Source organism: Ictalurus punctatus, chromosome 24, assembly GCF_001660625.3.
Source record: "Ictalurus punctatus breed USDA103 chromosome 24, Coco_2.0, whole genome shotgun sequence".
Lineage (NCBI taxonomy): Eukaryota > Metazoa > Chordata > Actinopteri > Siluriformes > Ictaluridae > Ictalurus > Ictalurus punctatus.
The window spans coordinates 6,784,531-6,812,285 of record NC_030439.2 but is presented as its reverse complement, the minus strand read 5'-3'; the positions used below and the strand labels follow the sequence as shown (position 1 = coordinate 6,812,285).

At 41.1% G+C, this 27,755-nt stretch overlaps 1 protein-coding gene across 2 annotated transcripts in view; it reads left to right on the top strand.

Annotated features, from left to right (window-relative positions):
* The window catches only part of sdk1a (sidekick cell adhesion molecule 1a), a 278,535-nt gene that overhangs the window by 160,018 nt on the left and 90,762 nt on the right, over positions 1–27,755 (top strand). For both annotated transcript variants that reach the window (XM_053675068.1, XM_017454712.3), the window contains exons 5-8: positions 146–279; positions 23,616–23,727; positions 24,079–24,269; positions 27,052–27,135. In XM_053675068.1, coding sequence (XP_053531043.1) covers positions 146–279; positions 23,616–23,727; positions 24,079–24,269; positions 27,052–27,135 — 521 coding nt within the window. The remainder of the gene's footprint in view (positions 1–145; positions 280–23,615; positions 23,728–24,078; positions 24,270–27,051; positions 27,136–27,755) is intronic.

The following is a 27,755-nucleotide window of genomic DNA, read 5'->3' as shown; positions in this document are numbered from 1 at the left end:
GAGCTCAATACACACCAGTGGGCTGCTAATTGAAATGCTATCAATATGTAGCACATGTGAAATTTGTCAACGCAGTGACCTAATTGTCAGGTGTGGTTTAACTGTGAGGCACTATTTTAATTTTATTTGATTTTTCTGTCTGCAGGGCCATAACCATGGAGAACCAGCTTGTAGTGTTGGCCACGGCTGCGATGGACGCCGGGAGATACTACGTCCAGGCCGTCAACGAAAAGAACGGCGAGAACAAGACGAGCCCATCCATTTACCTGAATGTGGCAGGTAAGCAGAGAAATGAGGGAGTTTGTTGTATCACTTCTCCTCTTCCTGCAGCTCTAGAGGAATCTCAGACACTGCTATCGACCGCGAGTGCCTTATTATCACCTCATTGCTGTAGCCTCGTATTTACGCTTCTATTCCTGGTGCATTTCTAGGCTCTGTGTTTGAGGGCTTCACTCAGGGGTGAAAGAGTGAAGCAGCAGAGAAATACAGATGGTGAAAGAGAGCAGATATCCAAAAATGACTAGATTATGCTGGAAGAATATGGCGAAGGGATATACTCGGATCTCCTCACTGGCACTTCCTTACTTGTTTTGCCTTGGCAAGTGATGGGGAGTGTCTGTCTCTGAATAGAGTGTCAAACTCGGGTCCTAACAAAGATTTACACATCCCTATTTTTCTAACACAGTTTCAGCCCGAAAAAGTCCTTGGTAATCAGTCGAAGATTTGTTTCGAGTGTGATTTCAGCGCTGATTTTTTTTTGACGTAGTAGATTGGAGCGAAGTTTGCCAAAAATCGAAACCTAACGAAAAATGTTGTCTTGGTCCTGTCTGAATTCAATAATTTGACATGGGATACCCAAATGGGTGTTAGGCACCAAAACTCTCTGACTCTCTTTTGCAGATAAGACAACTCTTCTGCCTGAATCTCATCAGAAATCATCTCCTCTAGCTCCTGTATATTTTAAAACTGATTTCAACTGAACTGAATGCAGAAACAAAAATTGCACTCACGTACACTGATTTTGTGAGGCAGTGGGATTTTATTGGCTGCTGTTTGTCTGGGGTTCCTCCAGGTGAAAGAAAGTAGTGAGGTTCATCTACACTCAATATAACACTCTTCAGATTTTGAATATAGTGTAACGTCCACTAGGCATTAACTCTACACTGATGAGGCTCGCCTCTGGTTAATGTCCAAGACCAAGCGTCTTTTTATTTTTTTACTCTCTAATGGCCAGACTGCTGTAGAAGAATAGAAGAGTTATGCAAACTGCCTGTCCAGTGAAGAAGGTGTGTATATTGTATACTTCTGTCTCTGGGGTTGCACCAGTCATAGGATATGTAGAAACCAGAATCAGATACACCAATGAACAGTACATGAAGCAATATGATTTCACGATTTCGTTTCAAGTTTCCATCGGCTCACTGCAAAGGTTCTCGATTAAGTCGAATAAGTTTTAATATCCACACGAACGAGACTTTTAAATTTGAACGGGACTGTCGATTCTCTTTTCCTTTTTCGCCACTGTTTGGTTCCACACTTTCACATCAACAAATGTTGTGTTGTTTTTGGTCTCCATTTGTCTTCATGTGCTCTTGTGGACACATTCGTGTACAGGTGTCTTATGGGTCCGTAATTAATTCTTCTGCTGAGGTGAATTGTAACCTGACAAATAGCACTGAGCACAGATATGGAGGAGGCTAATTCAGGTGTTAGCACTGTGGGTGGCATCACCACAAAAGTCTTTCCATTCCTCTGTTGTTTGGAGTTGTTGTTTTTTTTTGTAAATACAAGCTAAAGCATCCATTAGAATAAGTTGCACATATGGTCAGACTGAGACACTGGCACATGAAATAAAATGTTCTGAAAAGATGCATTTAAATGTCAAGCTTGCCCTTATGACTCACCTGGTTTAAAATAAAATCACCTAACTTTCACCTCAGAGCCAGAAGTGTGTGGAATGAGTCAGCGGTCTGAATGACTTCTCTTTTCATCTTTTCATATATGCAGTATATGAAAAGATATCCTCAGAGAGTTCTTTGCCATGAGGTGCCATGTTGAACTTCCAGTGACCAGTATGAGGGAGTGTGAGAGCGATGACACCAAATTTAACACACCTGCTCCCCATTCACACCCTAGACCTTGTAACACTAACAAGTCACATGACACTGGGGAGGGAAAATGGCTAATTGGGCCCAATTTGGACATTTTCACTTAGGAGTGTACTTACTTTTGTTGCCAGCGGTTTAGACATTAACGGCTGTGTGTTGAGTTATTTTGAAGGGACAGCAAATTTACACTGTTACACAAGCTGTACACTCACTACTTTACATTGTAGCAAAGTGTCATTTCTTCAGTGTTGTCACATGAAAAGATATCATCAAATGTTTACAAAAATGTGAGGGGTGTACTCGCTTTTGTGAGATACTGTATATATATATATATATATATTGGTTTGATGGGAATGTTTATTTAAAAACTCATTTCACCCAATGTAATTCAGTAGTTTGGGATTACGAAGCCAGTTCTAACCTCACACTGCCAAGGAGATGAAACAAGGAGAAACAAACCTGGATGTAATCCTAAGTGTCCTTTAACATCTTTTTTAAAGCAATTTCTTGAGGCTGATTGTCCATCCATCCAATCATGAGTGAATTATTGTCCGCCTGCACAGAATCTTTTGTCATGGGTGACATGGATCTCATTTGGAGCTGTCGAACTAGAAACCTCATTCAGTTCTTACCTCCATTATCAGTCGCCTTTGGGCTGGAAAAAGGTCAGCTCAGGTAAAGAACACCGCCTGAACACCGTCTGATCAGACATGCTTAATTGACGGCACTTGGGATGCTGTCATCAGACGTTGTCGCTTTTTCTTCTGAGCCTGTCTCTGGCTTAGAAGTGACCGTGTAAAGAGACGTACAAAGAGTTGATGGCACTTCATTATTGGTTGGATTTAGTTTGTGCTTTTAGTGGAGTAAACGCACGGATGTTGGCGGCCCTGCCTCGAACCATTTATCACAACGTGGTCTGTTGTCCGCTCCTGCTGGCGTTTTCAGTGGGTTTTTAGCATTCAGCAGCTTGATTTATTTCAAAGGAAATAGGCTCCGACTAACCAGCTCAGTCATTATTTGCCGTTACTAATGATCTCATTTGGAGGCAACCGTGTGCTTGGGTCTGTTTCATTTCTTCCAGCTGAAATCATCATCAACCATGTTAAAAGCAATGCTAGCTGTTGCGTTCGAAATTTCCTATCCTTTGCTAGTCCGTTGTAGTCGAACCGTCTTGCTGTTACCTTTGAATAGCATGGAATGGATGATGCAATTTGCTAGACAGAATGCTGCCAGTCGTTTATAGAAATGAACTGTGCATAATATTTTATAAAGTAATTACCAGGATGTACTTGTGTTCATTTGTAATGATTTTACTATTGAGAATAGGAATGTGCTAATCGAGAACAGACTAGGCATCAAGTCACCAAGTCCCTTTTGTAGGTTTGGAAATAGGAGAAACTGCTGGAAGAGATATACTTTAGTGTTTTGTCGTCGGCCCAGTACATCACGCCTCGCCAACAGAAGCATAATCAAATCTGTATTTTATCTCTCTCCTGAATTGGCAAATCAGTCACCAACAAAAAAAAGGTCAATAGAGTTCTCAGCTGTCTGATTAGAAATTACAGATGAGATTTAAATACAACAACTGAAACACACATTGTTAAGGCTAGAGATGCAGCCATGAAAAATTCATAGCTGCACCATAGGGTTGGTCCAGATGTTGTGCCAAGTTCCCAGCCAGCCTCAAACCATCCCCCTAACTCCAAACCCAGACTCAATCCCATAACAATTTAATGCGATTTCTCTTGTTTTTCAAATTGTCTTCAGCTTCGAGCGGCACAAAATGAAACACAAACCTATAGCTAGACTTGTACGTGTGAAGTTATATTGATTCACACTAATAGATCACCTGTGGGGCTGAAGAAGCCCCTTTTGTACTGGGTTTTCCCTCCAGGTCGGCTTAGCGTAGAAATATTTCTCTTTTTCAGTCCATTACTGGGGTGTGTTTGTGTCAGACTCCGCCAATGATATATGATAATCAGTTGCACCTGCAGCTATTGTGTGCGAGTTGAGTTCCAACGTCGCTCCTGTGCAGTGTGTGTTTTGGTGTGATAGCGAGACTAGCGAGACTGACTACGAGCGTGTCAGAAGTACGGAGGTTTGATGGAAGCAGTCCAGGTGTATTTACAACCACTGACATGATTCTGTCTCCACACGTGAACATCTGGATCATTAAAAGGTGTGTGTGTGGGGGAGTTAGGGCTTTGGGTGTTTGGGGAGGTGAGTCTGGAATATCTGGAGAGTTGTATCGTTAAGATTTAATGAACACCTCCATAAATTTTTATTATGCTCTTCCTACCAGCAGATTACATTCAAACAAAAGCTTCTTTCCCGCACTGTAAGCTGACCCAAGGGACCCAAGATGATTAAAGCGTCAGCTCTGAAGCATGGGCCCCCCACCCTTCAACCACCCCCCCACCCACCCACATTTATTGCCCGTGTTTCATCAGAGTATTTTTCTTCCTTCTCTCACTTTTTTTTTCGGTTTCCATTAGGAGGATGAAATTAGCTCTGGAGCCGTGGCGCGAAGTCTCCGGCCCTAACAGGCCGTGCCTTGTTTAATTGCCTATATCTTAAACAAATAGGTCCTCTGGGAGGTCTCTGTTTAGTTTGTAATATCGCGGATTTGATAACTTGTCACCTGTAATTTGAGCGGAGACTGATAGGACGTGACGGCAACTGATTCGCAGGGCCACGGCAGTGAAGTTTCCGCGGGCGCGGTGCTTTGCTTCTCATTAGTGTGTGGCAGACTCTCTGGGCCTATGGCTTCACGGTGCACTTGACAGACAAATAATAAGCTGTCCATCAGCTCTCAAGCTAGTTACATAGTTTATGCCGAGCGAGCCTCTTGATGTTTTAAGATGATACCACTCTCAATTACAGCCTGCTTATCACAGCAGCCTTATCTCGCACTTAGTCCCCACTTTGCTGCTCTTATCTCAATGTCTTTAGTATTTTCATTATTTTAATGGGATCCATGAAGTAATGGAGTAGATTTCAAGCATCAGATTTAGTGCTCAGCACAGGCTGATAATCTGGACAGGGCACAAACTTTTTTTTTGTGCTTTTTGGCCATTTATAACGAAGCGGATTCAAACGAATTTCTCTCCAGTCTGGAGTAGATGTTGGATCTGCTCATTATTTAACCTTATGCTGATTTAAAGTTTGCATTGCAGGTTCATAGTAAATTACAGACGAACTAGTTAAATGCATGCAGCGTCATACATAACGGCCGTAGTAACTCACTTTTTAATGCCTGCTGCAGTTTTACTATAATGACTCTGTAATGTGGAGGATTGCCAAATGAAATTACTACAGACAGCACTGGAGAGTTAGATATACTGTGCATGCTTTTGTGACCCAAGGCGCTCAATTTGCACATGGATCTCGACCCCTAGCGCCTTTAGCTCGCACATGAGATCGTCATTTTTTTTTTTTTACTGCAGTGACAGTTCTTGGCTTTCCAGAAATAAACAAGGCCAGCATAATTAAACGGACAGTTTTGATTTGCAGTTCCGTTTACAAAGCCACAGCTCCATGGTCAAGGAGAACGAAGGAAAGCCAAGCCATGCTCAGGTTTCTCCAGGTCCCGCTTGGCTTGTCAGTCACACAGCTGTTGGAGGAAGTAGGTCACGGTGAGTCTGCGACTGCAACTGCAAATAGGGAAGCCATCGTTTCGGTTTTGATGTTCCTGCTACAAAGGCCGAACGAAAAACAGCACGTTCGGGGTTGCGTTTGTGCGTCTGTGGTATTTATAAGGGAAAAACAAGGCGGCGTGATTGGGATGTAAAAATAAACAGACATCTGTTTTGCACGAGTCATGAAAGCAGGGGTCTCTTGTGGCTTTCACGGCATCTGATGGTTGCTCGAGGAGTTGTCAGTGTCTCCTTTTTCATCCTTTCTTGTTTTGTTTTTTTTTTTTTCTCTTTATTCCGCCTCCAAAAATGACTCAAATTCAGCATGTAACGTCTATTGTGTGAAAAAGTATTAGAACGGATCTCGTATTGTTGTCGCAATGTGAGTCATCCCAGCTAATCGTTATACTTAATCCATTACATTCTACAAATTACAAAATGGTTTCCTATTTTTTATTCAGTAAAGGTTTGCATGTGCAAATCATGATAACATCTGCAAAGAAAGAAACATGTAATCTGATTTAATCATGGGGAATACAGAGGATCTTGCACATGAGGAAAACAGCATGTCTGTTTGCAAAAACTTAATGAATAAGTAATTTGGAATGGGTTGTTTGTTTGTTTGTTTGTTTGTTTGTTTGTTTGTTTTTTACCAGTGCGACAGTGTAAAACACAACGCAGTGAAAATATTTTTTAAAAATAGTCATTTAGCACCTGTAGTGCAGGACCGAAGGCCGAATGAATACGACCGGAGGCCAGGTATTAAATTTGCATAAGCCAAAAAACAAAGCATAATATTTTATTAGAGTTTCTTGCAATTCGGTCTTATTATGAAAAACATGAAAAACATGAGAAGAAATTACTAGCAAAGTTGCTTTGATATTCAGGATTTGCTGCACATTTGCACCTTTGGGGCCAACAGTATTCATTCAGTGAGAGCCTTATTTGCTTATTTGCACATGTTATTGTTGTGTTGTGTTATTTTTTATTCACACTTTTATGAGCCGTTCAACGCATCTCACCGCCTTTAATCAGTGTTATACTGTTGCCTTTGACTTGATGGAAGTTGTTGCTCGGGATTATGACATTTTTGACCTCCGTGCGTCTGAGCTATAAAGTTGTGGGGGTGGGACACGGACGCCTCCATGCACGTCTTTTCTTAGCGACGAGCTAGCCAGCTAACTACGATGAGTGAGAGTGATGTATATTTACCTCCTCAAACCAGTGAACTGTATAGTTACAGGATAATGATATGCATTCAACAAACGAATATCTCTGTATGTTGACTGATCTAAAGCGAATACCTGTATGTACATACAGTATGACTTATTAAAAAGTAAGAAGCGCTAATTTGTTTAACGTTGATGCCGTGAGCAGCCATGTTGATTTGACGTCACTTGCTGAACTCGGCGTCGAGTTTCACTCTTCCAGTACGTTCCTAACATTAAGGAATATGTCGTGGCTTTTAAGAGCATAAAAATTCCTCACTCTACGTGGCACTTATTGTATGTAAATCATTTGTAGGACACCGACTAACAGGGTGCACTGTTTCTCAGATTAGCACTGTTTATTTGGCATTTTAGCAAAACTTTCACGTAAAGGAGGCACGGACAGAAGCAAGTGCAGGTATGGCAGTTTAAGTCCAAAGGATAAGGCAGAAGACAATAATCATGAACAGGCAGAGGTCAGGCACAAACAGGGCAGGGCAAAGAGATGATGAGATAAACGTAAGCAAAGTAAAAAAAAATAAACAGAATAAACAGACACTGTATCAAGGCTTGGTAACGACAGACACAGAAGGCAACTGAACGTATACTTCGCCAAGACGCCAGGACTCTTTTATGTGTGGTGTGATTGTGTGTGAGATTGGATACAGGTGTGCGTGATTAGAATGAAGGTGAGTGTTCTGGGAATTGCAGTCCATGGCAACCATGTTTGTAGGCTGCAGTGCAGGATGGGAAATCAAGTCACTGGTTTGCTGTGATATGACAAAAACATGGCGTCAGTAGTCAGACGTGCTTGTTAAACGTATCTGGTGACTGGTGAGACTGGTGAGTCAGCTTGTCAATAGAAATGTCCCATTTCATGTCAACAAACAGACAGTAGCTGTCTCACAGTAAAGTGTCTGAATTCTTCCAGCTGGGGAACACAGCTGTATGCAGGCCTCCTCCATATTACAGGAAGTCCACCATCGCATAGCATTATATGTTAATGCGCTAGCAGGAGGTCTGGCATCGACGTGCGTTTTTATTTCTAGAACACACAATAGGACATTTTACCTCTCACTCTGGCATCTCTGGATAGATATATATCATACTGTACGTTCACAAATAATGGCCTCGTCGTACATGGCAAATGAGCTCTGGTGTATCTAACTTGCATTGCGCAGAGGGGGTTGTTTTATGATTATGATAATACAAGGTACAGTGCCAGATCTGTGGTGTAGGTAAGCTTTGGAAGTCCTCGTCTTGTCTAATCCAGTTTGCTGCAGCGCTGAGGAAGCAGCTCTTATCTGTAATTATAATGAGCTATGTCATTAGTGTCAGAGTAACAGAGCAGAGCTGGTACACCGAATCAAATCAACACAGGTTTGCCGTCTTTCATCACATTTGTATTCCAGTATAATTGTGCAGATCCAGTGGCATTGATGTTTAAGTTTGTTCTCGTTGTTTTTTTCTTGTTTGTTTTTCTTTTGTTATTCCAAGTTTTATTCGGTTAATACTATACGATTAAACATTGGATGCTCATACACTCGGTTTGCTCTGTCTGCTTTTGACCGTTCTCGGGATTCGGCTTGTTCGTCTTGTCATTTGGGTCCCCGCTCTGTATTCGAAGGCCGACAGCTGCTGTCTCCTTGTGCTATCTGCTTATCTGAATTACCTTGCCAATGCTTTTCTGAGAGCCATTTTGCAACGTTATCTGAACAATGGCAGTTAATGTGACGCCTATAAAAGAACACTTGCTGTAATATTATTGGTATTTGCTGTTGAGTTCCGTCCCAAGGACGGCAGTACAATAGAATATCTCGAGCCTGTGATGAGTTTTGGAAATGGATTTGTAAAGAGTGTTGGCAGTGTGCGACAGCTCAGATACCCTCAGAGCCAGTGGAGGTGAGCCATTTTCTGCTTATTTTCTAATGATGGCAGACTTAGGGTTATGTAGGATATGCTTCTGTGGTGTCCTCACAGCCCATTTGTGGTTTTTAGGGGACTGTCTGCAGATATTATTGTTGCAAGAAACTCTAGCGACACATCTATAAAAAAAAAAAAATAAAAAAAAATACTAAAAAAAACAGACATCCAGAACATTTCGGTAATTCAGCTGATGACGACCATCCTGCCACTGGTAGATGGTAAGAATGTGGGAAAGGAAAAGCCTGGAGTCATTACCCTTAACGCTTCTTCCTCTGCTTTGATCTAAGCAACTGGATTTGTTCTTAAAACCATTGTAGTAGATGACTTGGAATGTATGAAAGCATTCATGACAAACAGTGGGCTCTCCCTTATAATTTACCCACCAGGAGCTTTGGAGCTTTATGAATCTTTTCTTTTTTTTTTTCCTCCTGACTCTCATCTTCCTGTGTGGTCATAAAAAGAGGCAGGACTGTTTCCTTTTTTTCCTTCCTCCATCAGCTGGGCGCATGGCGGCGTGTGATTTGCCTCTGGCTGCTACCCGTTGGGGCAGGAACCATGTGGTTAGCATATAGACAGGAAGTCCAGCATGGCTCAGTTGTGTGTGTGTGTGTGTGTGTGTGTCTGTGTACGTGTGTAGTGTATATGAGAGACAGAGAGACCAACCAGAGAACATCTCACAAGGCTTTTCCTTTACCCAACAGCACTGTACTCCATTACTAATCCGCTCTCTGGAGAGCAGCCCTCCATCCACTGGATCGTTAACCTTTTGCAAAGTCAGTGGCTCTGTATCCTGCCCCCCTTCCCTTCCCTTCCCTTCCCTTCCCTTCCCTGCCTGTAGGAATCCCCTCATCATGCGGTCAGGAAGCACAGACTAAAAGTAAGACTGAAAACTGAAAACACATGCAGCCTCTAAATTTCACCTCTATTCCCTGACTTTTACTACCGTACTCCTGTGCAAATGAGATGCTAGAGGATAAAAGCAAGATTGTAAACTGATACTAGCGCGTGCGTGCGTGTGTGTGTGCGTGTGCGTGTGTGCGTGTGTGTGCGTGTGTGTGAGTTTCATTTTTTTGTTCAATAAAACTTGCGGCTTTTAATTAAAAAACTAAAAGAGTCGTGTTCATATTGAAGCGTAGGCATAGCATTAATTAGCTGCATTAATAATTATGCCAGTGGACGTTCCTTGCAAGAACAGGAAGAAGCAATAGAAAGAGTGTGTGTGTGTGTGTTATTTGTATGTGCGTAAATCTAGTCCTGCACTGTTCTTTTTTTTTTTTTTTACATAGATTTCTCTAACTGACACATCACATTTAGTTGGTAATTGGTTGTTTTCCTACACAATATCGAGTCTTTATGATTATTTCAGTCGTCTTGGCATCCGTGCTGAGCCGAATAAAGCATCAAAACGTGTCAAGCTGTTGCTGGGATCATTTCTAGAAGTGTTTTAGCACAGCCCTGTAATTATTGCAGGGCTTTCACTATTTTCATCTTAGTTTAGTTCAAATTTTCAAAAACAAACAAGTCTAGTCAAATGTTTATCCTTTAATACGAAAGGTTCTAGGGAATATCCGGTGCCATGTCCGCTCAAACAGCTCTCAGAGGTGAAAAACGATCCATACCGCACCACCACCACCACCACACCCCACCATCCACCATCCAACCGCTTATCTGTGTGGTTTAATTTCCATCACGGTCCACTCCTGTGCCAGGCTTGTAATTTTGCAGGGAGATGGAACTCTGTAATGATGTCCCTGGCGAGGAGTGCGCAGGATGAGAGGGAAAAAAAAAGCTCTTTAACATGGGAGATTGGTATATAGAGGAGTGTAACATTTAAGCCGGCGAGATTTCCAGCAGCTCTGTCTCCCTTCTACACCCCCGTCCTACCCCCATGACTACTACTACGAGGGTGGATGCGCCGAATAGATTTTGCGTTGCGGAGAGAAGAAATTATCCACTTTATTTCATGTGGAGGTTATTTTAAGACCATCAAGGCCACCGTATGTGTTGTGCTACAATCTAGCTTAGTGAAGCATAATGCGTCAGAGAAATCACTCACGGAGCCAAAAAAAACCTCCGAAAAGAACAGGTCGCTGATGAAGGATTTCAATGCCTTTCTTTGTAGTCGAGTGAATTGTGAACAGGCTCATCTCTTCATTTGGCACGGGTTCGATAGGCAGGCTTGTGTAACTCTTAAAAAGCAATTTCACTCCTTTTAAAATGATTACAATTTCGCACAAGGCTGCCTTGAGCTTGAAGAGCGCTTTTCCTTCTAGTAGAACAGAGCCAACTGTCATCTGTCGAAGCTGTGCATTAGACCAAATGGATAAAGGCTAATGAATGAACTGCAAACATGCCTTTTGTCAAAACTGAAGTGAGTGAAAGCAACGTTTCGCTGGTACCAAAGTACTAGCACTACTGTTCCACTGCCAGCCTTTCATAAGCTTGTACAAAGTGTATGTAATTAATTTGTGCTAATTTGTGCTTTGTCATTGTTGTTTTTGTCTGATGTTGCTTTCAATTTGGAATTACTGGAATCACTGTAAATAAGTGGAACTTAAATTGACAGTCTAAGGTGGCAATTTGAAATAAAACCCAAAGGGCAAGCACTTTTTATCATTATATATATATTATTTATTTATTTATTCTAGTAATTATATTAACGTCTGAGACTTTTGGGGTTTTTTTTTTCGTCTCACCAGGAAGCTTTGCACCAAAGCTTCCCTTGGCACAAGAGCACAAGAGCACCGTTTTGTTTTCTTCTTACATTTCATATAATTTAATTACGGACTACAGGAAGAGTCTATTCAGCTTTTTTTACTAATGTGATCAGCGATGAGGAATTACTTAACTATTCAGTTAGACACTTGATGAGTTGTGTTTCTCTCCAGGTGTGTGCTCGGATGAAGCAAAAATAAATAAATAAATAAATAAATAAATACGCAGAAAGCATGGTCTATGCCAGCGGTCTGTTTGGGCGTACGGATACGTGTGTAAGCGTAGTTCTTTCTCCAGCAGCAGATCTGAACCCGGGTCATAGTGGAAGCTCCTGTTCTCCAGGTGAAATGCCAGCGCTCTTTAAAGTTTACGCGCCTGTCCCATAGCTGCGTTCTGGACTGATTGGCACTGAGCGTTGAAAAGGTTGCTGAAGGTCCTGTACTCTCGGAGGGGATTTATTCTTTTTCAAAATCCATTCTTGGCTTCCCGGTCTCTTGTACATGCACGGAAAATGAGGCCAAGTGTTGATAAACTTCGGGGTGTCGTGGGGTGGAAGATCAATAGTGATGACCGAGGGATTTTTTATTTTTTTTAGGGCCGAGAGAATGGAAAAGTTGTGAAGCAGGTAGGGCTGTGAATAAGAAAAGGGGAAGATGTCAATCGATGAGGAGGGTTTCTGAGGGGAGAATAGCAACGCCCCCTGGCCTTGTGGACAATCCTTAAGAGTTTTTAACCAGCTTTCTATGCTTCATCCATTATTCGCTTTGCCCGCTGTCTTGCTGCACCTCATACAAGTCAGAGCTTTTTGCACCTGCTGGAATTTAAAATCCATACAGAGGCCATCTCTTAAAGAATGTACTTTTTGATTGACCTTTTTTTTTAATATCCGCTCTTTTCCGTGTCTTCCTTCTGTGTTAATTGTAGTTTTGTGGTATAAATATTAGAGATGCACCGATACTGAATTTATCGGCCGATAACCGATATTTCTGCCTTTTCTGCCTTCTTTTAAATGAATAATAATAAATTCCACAATTCTGAAAGAAATGCAAATAAAAACGTTATTCTCAACAAGTTGTTTGACAGTAACTGGTCTCATAAACAGAAAACACATTACTCTAATTAACATTAACACATGAACTCAATTCTGAAGATTAAAGTAAGATTATTAATTTATTGAATGTTATTAATTCATATTAACATTGACTGAATTGTAAAAATCCTCCTGTTAGTCTCACACTCACTCTCCACAAACAAAAGCATTTCTACTTCATCATTAACATCAAACTGGTCATATATAATATCATCTTTTTATATATATTAACATTAACTGGATATAAAATAAACTACTCTACAAATATATTTTTCTGTGCGATATATACTTTTTTATCAACTCATCTTCATTTAAATCTTTCAGCGGTGTACTGGCCCTTTAATTCAGCTCGGGCAGCGCGGAAAAAGGAAAAAATTAGACCCGACACCGAAACTCCCGCATTTTACACCGTCCTGTGTAAAATGTTATCAGTGCAGAGATTACAGAGATTACAAACTGCAATTCTGTCATCATTCCACACAAGACACATCTTCTTTACACACAGCACGAATACGATGTGTTTTCCCCGCCCTCTTTTGATTGACAGGATATAATCATCCCTGATCATCAGATGTTTTTAAACTATCGGCCGATACATCGGTGCATCTCTAATATAAATTAAGATGAAGTGAAACATGGTGATGTATGAATTTATCAACTTCGGGGTGTCATGGGAATAGAAGATCCGTAGTGATGACCGAGTGATGTTTTCTTTAGGGCCGAGAGAATGGAAAAGTTGTGAAGCAGGTAGGGCTGTGAATAAGAAAAGGCGAAGGTGTCAATCGATGAGGAGGGTTTCTGAGGGGAGAATGGCAACACCCCCTGGCCTTGTGGACAATCCTTAAGAGTGAACACTGCCACCTGGAACTTTTCGGAACTTAGTTTTACAGACACTGTTTTTAACGAGCTTTCCATGCTTCATCCATTATTCTCTTTGCCCGCTGTCTCGCTGCACTTCACACAAGTCAGAACGTCGATGCTTTTTGCACCTGCCGGAATTTAAAATGCATGCAGACGCCATCTCTTAAAGAATGTAAAGAGGTGGTGGCAGGGAGATGAGACCGAGTCAGACGGGGATTATCTCTATGACTAATTTAATCACAAGACTCTTCCTATTTTCTGAGCTGCTGTGTTGTGTATCCTGCCTTTGTATTGAATGTCAAGAAGAAACCTGTTGATTGACAGTTCTTAAAGTAGCCCATGCAACAGATCATGCTTTTATGAGCCTGTCTCCCCCTGTCTATCCTTATTGGCATGCAGCAGTGCTTGAGATTTTGCACTGTCGCGAACAGGGAACGGCTGTCTCTCTGTACGCCACGTTTCATACGCCGCATTTAATATTTCCCTTCAGAACTTCTGCTGTAGCTTTTGACTTTAAAAGCAAAAGACTGCAGGATTTTATGCAGTCAAGAACAGCTATTATGAAATTGTCTCTTCTGTATTTAGATGGAGAGGTTTTTAGTAGCTGAGTTTTTAGTAGGGTGAGAGTCCAGCTTTCAGACTGGCACTGCTGTGCCTCTCATTTCTCTTGTGAAATAAATAAATAAATAAATAAACAATACCGATGAGATGTGAATTTCAAAAGCAGCAGTTGGGCTGCTTATCCTGCGCCAGGTACGCGGATGCGGATTTTCTGAAAGTTCATGCCAGAGTATAACCTTCCATCATCACAGCGGGTAATCTGCTTTTCCTGAGGGTCTGGACTGGTCAGGAATGACGGCACTGTTACTTTCACCAGCCTACCAGCTACAAGTGGAGCCAATCAGACACGTTAGTGGAATCAAAGCCAGTATTAGTACTGCTTTTTCTGTTCGTGATGAGTGTAGAGAAAGTCATGGAAAAGCTGGAGTAATCACAGGCCAGTGTGCTCGTGGGTCTTTGCTTGGACTTGTTGCTTGATTGTGAGGTTTGAGGCAGAGGAACTCTCCCAGGATAACTGTAGGTCGAACACAAGTGATCATTGCTTTTTAATCCTCCAAAGCCCAAGCGATGCCGACGTGCGCCACTGATTGAATCGAGTCCATCCAATGCTGGCCCACATTTCCCCAGAGGTAGATAGTGAAGGAGGCATGAGAAACAAAACATCCTAACTGATAGTGAGGAACAGACAATGAATACGGATCAGCCCCGACGTCCTGCTGTAACCTCCACAGACATGCATGGGAGTCTGGGCCACCGGCGCTGTTCACATGCATTTATGTAGAGTGTCTCTAAACAGGAGCTGAGCACCAAGTTCTGCCCCCAGGGCCCACCGGCAAGACAAAGGCCACCCAGCCCAGTGGAGCGCTCTGCCAGGCCGATCACCTGGCACAACGAGTGACGCAAGCCTGCAGGGCCACGGCCTCCTCAGCACCGGACAGCATCCGGAACAGCCACACCACCATCTTTATTTACCAAGCCAACACACGAGAAGCATGAGAGGACAACAATCTCACCAGCTGTCACAAAATTGCTGTCTTCTATTTTAATTGCAGTCAGTTGTGGCTGTTGCCTGCCAAAAAAAATCTTAATATTGGCAGTGTATGAAATGTAGAACAAATCAAATAAAAAATTAAAAAAACAGCCATTAAACAAGTACAACCATGAGGTGTGAAAGTACCAAAAAAATAATTGTAAAAAAACAACAACAGACAGTCAAGGAAAATGCAAGTGAATCCAAAAAACATGTCATAACTAATCGTTTGATTCGACAGTGCTCATAGATCATTTGATTAATACAGAACTCATCATTTAATCACTTGCAGTGTATAACAAAGCAAATAATCAAATTGGCAAACTCTTAAATTATACAATACCACAGCCTTAGCAAAAACAACTCGAAGTATTTTAAAGAATAATTTACTGTTTAATTGACTTTTTTTTTTTTTTTAAACCTCTGCAATTTCCCATGAGCACCTTCTGCGTTAATGGTAGTTTTGTGGTATAAACATTAAGCTGAATTGAAACAACATCATTTTTCTTTCAAGCCTATTATTGTCAATAGTTTTGTTGTTTTTTTATCGGCGTGTTGTTCCATGCAGTAGATCTTCCAGTGATCCCATTTGTTCAGTAGCCTAGCAGTTAACATCTCACTAATCACTGGTCCTAGAGGAATAACAGACTACCGACTGGCCGCAGCCACGGAATAGAAACCGTACCGCCAGCCAAACACAGCTCCATGTAATCCTAGTGTTTAACTCGAACCCTCCAAGCAGCGACTGACAAATATTTGTCTTCCAGGCATTATCTGCAAGAACACACACATCGCTCTCACAGCAACATTTTCTCCTCTTTACTGTACGCTGTTTGATTTCAGGCTCATCTGGCCAGGTTTGTCTCCGACTGAACCTTGCTCCTTGAAGCACGCCTGTCCCTAAAGTATTGCAAATTTCATAGCTTTAGTGCTTGTTTTCTTTCTTTCTTTCTTTCTTTTTTTTTTAAAGCAATCCGGCAGATGTTCTGCTGTTCGTCTCGTTTTCCCACTTAAAAGTGTTATCAGATCACCTTTCACGCTTCACGTGAATTCATTAGGCGCTGTCTAAATTAAGGCCAGAGCACTGATTTAGGAGGGAAATAAACAAGGACAGCTTTGCAATTTAAGGCCCTTCTGTTTCAATTTACTGCCTCGCAAATTCCTGCCAACCTCCGGTGGCTGTCGAGCCAAAATGTGCCACTACAAGCCAGTCCAACTTTGATGGGATATTTTCTTTCCAGATAGTAGCCTTGTGTGGAAAAGAATGACACATGTTATCACTGGGTTACATAAAGTCTAGTGTGTGTGTGTTTCTTCTTTTTTTTTTTTTTTTTTTTTTTTAAATCTAGATCTGATATTTCTTGTCTGTTTAGAAGTTTGCAATTTATTACCCATATTTATTGACGGAAAAAATACCACTTTTATGATGTAGTCATTTTTCTTTCAAACGTACTCACTGTATTGGCTGGTATTTGTCTCTTTTATGCCTCTGCTGCCGGACAGTAAGCAAGAGGAATCGTGGATCACGTGGTAAGAATCCTTGTTTAAGAATCCCAACTTTTAGAAATATAGCAAAAACTTTTTTAGAACGATACCAAACCAGGGACTTTACCTTGTCGCTGGGGTGGAATCGTCATGGGGAAGCTTTTTAAAAATATATATTTTTAATATCTATGTTTTACCTGGGAATGTGCATCAGCTTTTAGACTTTTAAAGCTTTAAAGTTATGCAAATATCAGTCCGTATAGGATTTCAGAGGTTTTTTTTGATTGTTGCGGTCAAAAATGCTTGATTTTTTCTTTTTCTTTTTCTTTTTTCTGCTGCTGCTGCATTTTTTCAAAATGTGCCATGCGCCTTGCTGAGATTTGTGCTTTAAAAAAAAATAAAAAATAAAAAATTGCACAAACTTGTTGTGCACGGTCTTTCACAGTGATGTTTGTTGGTAAATGAGTGCTTTTAACTGTACTCGTGTTCGACACACGTGAATCGAATAGGGCTTTGTGCATTGCGATGATGTTTTGTGTTCATTTCTGTGATCATAAAAAAAAAAATTTTAAAAAAAAAATCCTGGAGGGACTGAAATGTCTTTAGCACTCTAATTTTAATAATAATCATCATTGATTTTCTGACTTCTCCATTATTGGTTCAGCAAAAACATTTAAGCTGTCTGAAACATTACGTTCCAAACCAAAATTAAATGTTAAAGGTAACATATTATATAAATATTACATAAAGACCACTTTTCAGACAAAACAACAACAACAACAACAACAAAACAATGCTGGCTGCCAGGGATTACCTGAAAAAAACAAGAAAAAAAAGACTCTCCAAGATGCTTAGAAGAAAAAAACCTACCAGCCAGTTTCCTTTTAAAACAGTACAAAATGTACTGTACCTGAAAGTACTGATGCATTTTTAAAGACGAAAAGGTTGTCATGTCAAATATTGACTGTTTACCGCTCTTTAGAGAATGTTCTTTTAATGTAGAAAACGTTTACTCGCATTTTTTTTCAAGCCATTCTTTTTGCTTCCTGGTCCAATTATATCCCGTAAATTCTCTTTAAATCTACACTATATTCACTTTGTAGAAGAAAGATACTACATATACACAAATGATGTACAAATAAAAGACGTATCCTTAATGCTGCGACAGCGGTGAAGGAAAATACCATTAGGATGCTTTATTTCTGAGAGTGAAGGTACATTTATCCTTCTCATGGTTCATTCGTTAAAATGTCATCATGCTGTTCGCTTTATATTCCAGCGATAAACACAATGTCGGGTCTTGTAGTGGTTTGCTTCAGCCCTTCGTGGTCATGCTGATTTATTAAAACATACTTTCAGAGAAACCTGATTAAAATCCACTTGACTGGTATTGCTTCTTCCCTACCAGCACCACATGCTTGCTGCTTGTTACTCCGAAGCTTTTTGTACACTCGGATAATTAATGTGTGACTAATCTGGCTCTATTGGCAGCAGGGGCACGCCACACAGAGAAATTGTCTCCATATTGATTGTTCGCCAGAGACAGACTCGAGGATTAGAGTAGACGGTCTTGCATATTTTTTTTCTATACCCCGAGTAAACAGCCAGGTTTCTGTGCAGCCTGGTGCGGAACCTTCGAGAAAGTGAGAAGGGCGGATCAAGAGAGATCAAGTCATTACTAACAATGCAGAAGGATGACCCACTGTGGAAGACATGCAAATACGGTTTCAACAGCGCACCGAGTGCAATTATTTCACAACAATACTTACCCCCAAAAAAAAAAAAAAACATAAACAAGCTAATAGACCTGGATGATCTAGCTTAATATTCATGAGTCATTATATTTTAGGAAATTATTGTAAATGGAAAACAACAGACTAGTCAGGAGGCTTTGGGAGGAAAAGACACAGTCTTTGAAGATAAGCTTATATCTTTTTTTTTTTTTCAAAGCAATCTTAAAGAAGCTATATCTGATGCCTTCTGACATAGCCTGAGATCACAGAGCTTGGGAGATACTGCTGTTAAACACATCCCTCGTGACTCCCGCGGCTTTCAGAAGGCATAGGCAGTAAAAACAGACGCGCCGAGGCGAGGCAAGAGGAGAAAAATACTCCAAGCTGCTACTTACTTGAGAGCTCTCCTGCCCAGTGTGGCAAGAGCACAGTGCTTCTTCTCAATAGGACCAGTTACCAGGCGTCTAATAATACTAATATGCGTGGTGCAAAAAGTCATTGTGTCCACATACGGGCGCGGAAGGAATCTCAGGCGCTCAGACCCGGACTGTTCGTCCCACCCTGATGCACTGGAAGCGCAGGTTTTTTTCAGCACGACATTTCATAAATAAATAAATACAAAAACATATTTTCTCCCTGGCTTCAGTTTTCTGTTCATAATGTTTTTGCACTGTGAAATATTTAATCCCAGTCATTAACCGCGTGACTTCAGTTGAGAAGTCAGGGATCTATCAGTAGTCTAGAACGTGAAGCAGATCCATGGTACCTAACTCTGTAAGTACTATGCTAATGGCAAGGATTTCCAACACCGAGCTGATACGAGTTTAACATTTTAGTGTCCCTTGTGTTTTACCTTGGTTTAATTTCGACTTGTTTCTGCTCGTTAGAGGAATTGCATACTGATGTAGTCAATATCACATGGAACTGGATTTCAAGATCCTTTAAAGAAAGCAAGAGAAATTGCCATGTCCTCATTTTTAACATATTCTTTGACTTAATTGATGTATTTAAGTGTGTAGAGTAGTGTAGTGTTCATGCCTGATAGGGCTGAAGCAGAGCAGAGTGATGTTTGAATAGGTTATGGGCTGGATACGAATGAATTTATTCATTATTGTTTACACAAGAAATGTAGTAGTCATGAAAAACATATCTCCTGAGTTTGCGTAAAATTTCCATATAAAGGGGACTCACGAATTTACATTTGAGTGATCAGCAGCAAATTGTGAAGAAAAAAATTGTGAAATGTAAAACATTTCATTTTAATGAACTGAAAGAAAGAAACTGAAAACAAATCCATAAATGAACACAAATACAAAATGTGTGTCTACGCGCGCTCCGCTTTCTTCACCATTTAATTGTCATTTTGTCCTTTTCAGCTCTGTGAGCTTTGCCTTTTATGGAGTTTTGTGGGCGTCACTGAATGCAAATCAGCTGCGCTGTGAGCACACTTGGTTATTTACGGCTTAGCTGGCTTTTAATCGACGTGTGTACATGAGTACAAAAGAATACACGGGAGATTTTCTAGAACTTTGTGGAGTTTTTAGTTCAGTGATCAATTTTTACTAAAAGATTGATACCCGAGGCCAATTGTACAACTCTAACAAACATTACTAGAGCCATAGTGTCTAATCGATCCCTGCTTAATTCCCAAATTCAAGAAAACACTGTTTGTCATAAGACTCCCGGTGATGGAAAACTGTGATGTCATTTGAGGATGTGATGGTGGTCACGTAACGTGCGTGTAGAACCGGGTAAAGCAGGATGGACGTTCGTGAACTTAACGTTTCTTACGGGCAAACCAGAAATCATCTTCACGATCCACAGCATGGGTCAAAGAAACTGCAGGCAGCATCAGAAAGGGAGCATCCATAATCACTAACAATAATAAGCAATAACAGGTACAAAACACTAAACTAGGGAGCTAAGAATGCTGGGAAGCATTAAGAAAGGAATCATGGAAAACACTGTCTCAGAAACACACACGCATGAAACAAAACTATGCAAAGACACAGAACCATGACGGTATAAATAGACAAATAAATTCGGAACTAAACAGGTGGATGCAGTCAGGATGGCATGCATATGACATCACAAGGGGCGGAGACAGGTCCAGGAAGTGAAAATAAAGATTGTCACAATAACTGCACACAAGGGGTTTTGTGATAGGTGAAGTACATTCGGTTCCTTGGGTTATTCTACCACAGGCCTTAATACATCGTATTTGATATACAGTTACACATGAAATGGTTCCCAGCATTGAGCCTCATTTCCTACCTGTTTACACTTCTTTTATTTTCATTTTTATTTATTTTTACTGTGATCGGATTCAACGTAATATGGCCTCAAATGCCTTGTGGCTTTAACACAACCTGCAGCTCTGTATCTTATATTTCTTTCTAACACAATCACTTTGCAGGTTGTCTTGTTATGTTTTGTTTGATTTTTTTTTATTTTTATGTTTGGGTGCTTTCTGGGTCAAGCACTTAAAGCATAAGATACTAGTGCCTGGTGTTAATCAGAGGAGAATAAAAGAGAAAACTTCAGCTCGGTTACAGCCGAGTGCAAGAGTTTGCATCCCCCATAGTGTCTGAGTGATGAAACACGTACCTAATGTACCTCTATTTATAACAACACGGCCTGAATACTACAGTACTTCAGCCTACGTGAGCGTATTTGTTTACTAGTAAGCTCAAATGTCCACATCTATTTTGACCTGTTCTTATACGATGGCTTGAATGTAATGTGCTTCGTTAACATGTTTACTTGGTTGAGTCTTGTTTAAGGCGTGAAGGGTTTGTGCTAAGCAGTCAAGAGTCAAGACTGTACAAGGGGCAGGGATACAGCATTCAGAAAACCTAAAAGAGGAAATAATGGTATTTCATAAAGCTGGAGAAGGGTATAAAAGTGTATTGAAGTGTTTATAGACACCATTACCAACAGCAAATACCATAATTCAGAGTTAAGAGAGCAGAATTGGCCATGCTCTTTGGGTGGAAGGGATTTTTTACAGTTAGTTACAGTTACGTTTATATAGTGCTTTTCTAGACACTCAAAGCGCTTTACATAGTATGGGGGGTGGGGGGGAGGTCTCCTTAACCACCACTAGTGAGCAGCATCCACCTGGATGATGCGACGGCAGCCATAGTGCGCCAGGACGCCCACCAGCTACTAGTGGAGAGGAGAAGAAAGTGATTCAGAGATGGGGATTATTAGGGAACCATGATAGAGGCCAACAAATGGGGGAATTTCGCCAAGGGCCAACCAATGGGGGAATTTCGCCAGGACACCAGGGTATACCCCTACTCATGACAGTACTATCTCTCCCCTGTAAATCACTAGCCACTCACAGGCATCTGTATGCGGAAGAGGGCAGATAGCACTTTCGTACGTGTGTTACACCGTCCTGTATTGCAGCAAGAGCAGCGGTTCGATCATCACATGCTCATTGCTGATTGAACATGGCATATGACTATCACGAGGAAAAAGAATAAGACTTTTTCATTTGGTTATCTAGTTATGATTTCTTTGGCTGTTTTAGTGAGGAGCAATTCCTTCTTCTTTCAGCGGACTCGTATTACTGCCATGTCAAGTTGAAAACCTTTCTAAAATCTAAAATACGAATGTCCTTGATAAAAAAATAAGCATGAGTAAAAGCATTATTAGATTCAAGTTTAGGCACATAATATCCCTTTCTGTAAATATCCTCTAGCTCTCTGTTTCTTTTTTGCTGACTCTCAGACTCACGCGTGTTGTAGCCAATCAGCAACATGCATATGATGTTTAATAAGAATCTACGCTTTCCATTTTGAGTTAATGTTAATGCTGCGTTTTTTAGTTTTGCGTTTGTGATTTGTGATTTGCTGTCGCATTAAGATTCGCTCTCTGGGCCAGCATACACTGCCAGTGTATATGGAGCAAAGACGTAAAAGAGGGAAACGTTGCCGGAATTGTTAGAGAGTCGAGCGCAGATTGTATGGTAAATGTTAAGAAGAAGAAAAAACTCGACGGAAGCTGTTATGTTTTAGCCACGAGGCAGCTCGCTTGGCATATGCTGAGGAACACCAACATACCACTTGGGCTCTGTAACAGGATTGTGTCGTACTGAAGCTCTGCAGAATTAATGCAGTCCAGTATGAACAGATAATCAAGATTGATGGTAATTAATTACTTGATTGCCATCAATCAAGAAGTTCAAAATGAAACGTGGGTGTATTCAGAACAACTCAAAACATAAGGATAAATCAACAGAAAAAGGGTTTGAATAGAGGAAAGTCAAAGTTTTGCCCTGACCCTTTGAGTCTCCAGTCCTTAGTATTGTAAGTTGTTGGATTGATTTGAAGACAGATGGTCAAGCAATCTGGCAATCTGATACATCGGGGAAAACTTAGTGAATGTTTACAACCGAGGAAGTGGTAAAAGCAGGAGGTGGGTATGCAATGACTAGAGAATATTTGCAACAGGTTATTCAATTGAATGTTTCACTATTAATATTTAAACATCGTGACATACCATTTCTGACTATTTATGCGTCTTCTGATGAAGGAACATCTCATTTCGTCATTTGAAATGAAGGGTGTGCAAACTTTCGCACGCTTCTTTACCTTCATTACACGGTTAGTTAAAGTCAACATCAAAGGCTAGATTCAACTCTATAAGAAACAAGCTGTACGATTTCAATATTTTCGTGGTTCTCCAACGTCCCTGATGCAAGAAGGAATTCGATTAAAGAGTCAGTCTAATTTTTCGCAATTAGAATACAGATTGACTTGGCACGTATTAAAAAAATGTTTAAAAAAAAAAAAAAAGGCATTTTCATGGAAGAGTGATTCGGTCGGAAAGTCAAACGAGTAGGGAGAGGACCCGGGCCCTTTGAACCATGGCGCAGGACCAGTGCCAAGAGACCAATTATTCAAAACATTCTCTTCTGAGCAGGACGGATATGAAACAGCTCATCGGCTCGGGCTCTGGAGCAGCTTACTGTGACACAGCAGTATAGTCAACATGTGATGGCTTGGATTTAAAGAGATTTGTTCCTTTTCTCGACTCTGCATTGTGGAATTCCTTTCATTATTTTCAGATGTGTTAAAGTCGGCCGTGCTGTGTGTGAAATACTATTTGTAGATTTCCAGGTAAAACCGACTGAATTAATACCACTGGCGGTAGAGACTGTTTTAAAAACTAATGGCCTACAGTATAAGTGCAGAAAGCTTTTGAGTTTCTTCCTCACTATGCTCTCCTCCTCTTCAACTCTGCCCACTGATAGACGGGGAGGCCTCTGTGGACCCGGTAGCCCCAGTAATAGTGATCCCCCCCAGGAATACAACTGTAGTGGCAGGGGTGAGCGAGGCCACGCTGGAGTGTGTCGCTAATGCACGGTGAGTAAAGCATTAGAGCAATGCTCTGGCCTTCATGTCCATCCTAGCCCATTTGCTTTAGGTGAGCAACACACGCTCAGAACAAGCCATTCCTAGCCCATTAAATCTCATTCAGACAGCTTGAACATTTCTTATATTATAACCTCTTAAAAGGATGAACTTTGAAACTCCAATCTGATAGGCTTACTTTTAAGTAGAACATATGCATCCCACATAAGAACTGAGAGATCTATTGCCTCTTAATGGCCATTTGTTGCTGGTTGGGTTTTTACCTTTGCTTTTTTCTGTCTCAATCTCTTACCATCTCTTAGTTTCCTTTCCTCTCGCTGTGTTTTTCCTCTCTCTCGCTAGGCCTGTGGACAAGCTGAGTTTGGTGTGGAGGAGGAACGGTGTGGAGGTGGCCAGTGGCGTGGGCTCTTTCGGTCGCCGCCTGACCATCGTTAACCCCACCACGGTGGACATGGGACTGTACGTGTGTGAGGCCTCACTGCTTGACAGCAGCGTCAAGCCGGCCGAGGCCAGAGCTTTCCTCTCTATTATAGGTATAAAATCTTTTTTTTTTCCCACCTGGTCTTTCTAAAAAGAAATTCTAATGATGAGCAGAGTATTAGTGACTTGTGTGTCATTTTTATATTGCTCCTTATATTCCCAATTTGGTCATTTGGCCAAATTCTCCCCTACCAACCGAGGAGGGTGGTGCAAACATGGCAGCTCAACACACTCGGAGGAAAGCGCTACCCTCGATCCTCTTCTGCATACCTGAGCTCATAGATGCCCACAATGGGATAGCTTTACTGTGATTGACAGGGAAGAGAGAGTAACACTGCCCCTCCCACCTGCAGCTAGTTTTGCTCTTTTCTGTTGCACTACTCAGGAGGCCTTGCTTGGAATTTCCATCCATAAATCCATTTTTCATACCACTTATCCTACAAAGGTTCACGAGGGCAGCCTGGAGCTCCCAGGGAACTCGGATCACAATGTGTGGGACACCCTGGACGGGGTGCCAATCCATCACATGGCACAATCACACACACATTCACACACTACAGACAATTTGGAAATGCCAATCATCCTACAACACATGTCTTTGAACTGTGGGAGGAACTCTGAGTACTTGGAGGAATCCCCAGAAGCACAGGGAGAACATTCAAACACACACAGGACCGAGGTGGGATTCGAACCCCCAACCACGGAGTGGCGCGGCAAAAGTGCTAACCATTTTAACCATATTTTCTGACTGTAGCGCTGTTTTACTGCTTAAGCATCCTTCATAATAAAGTATTGCGCAAAAGTGCCTAAAAAAAAGAAGGAATCAGCTAAGAAATCTTTAATAAGCCATGTCTCAGTATTTGTATAAATTTAAAGCACATACAAACAGCATTAAAATTACAACCCTTTAGATCTATGACATTCACTGCTCTGTTAGCTGAATTGCTGATACTTTATCTTCTTACTGAACTTTATCTATACAGTTTCATATGAAAGGGTTAGCACACTTCATTATCCTTGTATGAGTGAAACTGGAGAGAGGTATGCGTATCATCAGAAGTTTTATAAGTATGCATATAAAGAAGCAGATCCGCAGGAGGGTGAGTCATGGATATTGAGGTGGTACAAGATGATGAATGTGGCCTGTCACTGTGACATCCCTCATAAGTCTGGCATTCAGTAGTTGTATGCCTGGTTGTCATGCAAGATGCAGGATCCCTAAATATGCATTTATTCAACTACTTATAGATGTAAAAGTCCACTTCAGCACTCTTGCCATCAGAGCAAGTGACATGGTACGGCTTCTCACAAGAAATGCACTCAGAAAGACTGTCCCTTAAGCTTAAAGCTTTACAAAAGCAACAGTCCTCGAGGGCTAGATATCCATTAGGATTCTGAAAGACTCCTCGTACCTAAAAGGAACCAAAATGGAAGAGCGTTTTATTTTTTTTTATTTCCAGAGAGATATAAATCTAATTAACTTCAGGATGGTAAAGCTTACAGAATACAGCAGAGCTTAGTAACCATATGTTGGGATACCAGAGACATGGTTTAGAGTAGCAGTTGGAGTGCGTTGATTTAAAAGGAAGATTTCTGTGACTTTCACTCCACTAACTTTTGCCTGCAACACATTTGCCTATGTTTTTTTTTTTTTTTTAATATTTAAAAGGCTTCGTACTCACTATATACTGCATGCTTACTACATGACTATACAGTAACACGTCATGTTCAAGAACCTACTACATTGCATTATATCCCTACTGAGGATAAGCACTTAAGTTCTTAAGACAAGCTCATTGGACAATAGTTGAACTTTACTACCATCCATTATTCATATCCAGTATGCACTGCCATTTTACTTCTATTCATTGTTTACTTTTGCATTACTTTCTTCTTTCCTTTCCTCGTATTTCTCATACTGTATACAATCCTGTATATCCGTATTCATTTGATCGCTGTTTACAATGTGTACGCTGTTGACAGGGTGGGTTAGCGATTAGCATGTTTGCCTCACACCTCCAGGGTTGGAGGATTTGATTCTTGCCTCTGCCCTGTGTGCGTGTGTGAGTTTGCATGTTCTCCCCATGCTTTGGGGGTTTCCTCTGGGTACTCCGGTTTCCTCCCCCAGTCCAGAGACATCCATTGTAGACTGATTGTCGTTCCCAAATCGACCGTAGTGTGTGAATGGGTGTGTGATTGTGCCCTGAGTCTCCTGGGATTGGCTCCAGGCTCCCTGGGACCCCGTGTAGGATAAGCGGTACAGAAAATGGATGGATGGATGGACAATATTGAGAACGTGTACACAGCACTGCCACATTAATTCCACTTGTCAGTTGCTTATATCTACAATGTTTACACCCCCCTCTTGCACTGTATTCTCTTTAATATATTTATTCTTATTTTGTTTCATTTATAATGTTAAATTACTGTTAGTATACTTCCGAACTCTCTGTGCTGCTGTAATAGGTGAATTTCCCTCTGCGATGAATAAATTGATCCATCCATCCATCCATCCATCTATTGAACCATAAGCTCCATGTTGGAAAATGTTAACTATGTTCATGATACGGTCCATTTTGAAAGGGTCATGTCTGTAACTGACAAATTATTGAACTTGATCTTCACTGAATCCACTGGTTGTGGTGTATGTGTGTGTGTATATATATACATATACCAGTAGAATCCCTACATTCTGAGAAGGAATAATTCAGATGGTCCTTAGTTTACAGCTCTACTTGAAACCTCTACTGAAAGAGAAATCCTCGGTTGTAGGGTTTCTACATAGAGCATAAAGTGACAACAGTGTTGTGCTTACTGCTTCTTTGCTTTTGGCAGAGACTCCCTACTTCACAGCCGAGCCCAGGAGGAAGATGATGGGAGAAGTGGAGAAAAGCATGGATATCCCATGCCAGGCTCGAGGTCAGCACTGAAAAATATACTTTTTATGTCGTTTAGTATGATTGTTTTACCACTGCTGTGGATGGGAACCATTTTCAGCATGTATTCTCTTCGCTCACCCAAAAACCCAAAGCTATAATGTAGAGAAACATCATGCGATGCATTCAGTGATCTGCAGTGAATCGAGTACAGTGCAGCCAATATCTAAAAGTGTGTATTTACGGAGAGCTGGAAAATTGTTAGGAGTGATTTATAAAATCATTACAGCTCTGAGAATGTCATTTTGAGTTGACCGTAAGAGAAATGGTGGCCTTTTGGAGAAGTAGCGAAGTCATGATTAGCTGTGAGAGATGAGTAGTTAAGGGGAAAGGGCCAGTCCGGCTATCGTTATGTTGAGAAAAATTGGGCAGTGGAAATGGTATTGGCTTTCTGCCAGAATTATTCTCCATTGCTTTCCCCACCAGTTTTCTAATAGCCTAAAAGTGGAAGGTCAGCCAATAGTCAGGGCCATTCATACAATATTTGTCAGTGCTGCATCCAGGTGTCACATGGTTTCAAAATCAGATGCACTGAGAGAAATAAAGACAATCAGCCGAGCCACTTCGAATTTAACAGAGTGGGAATTTTGTTATTCATTTCTC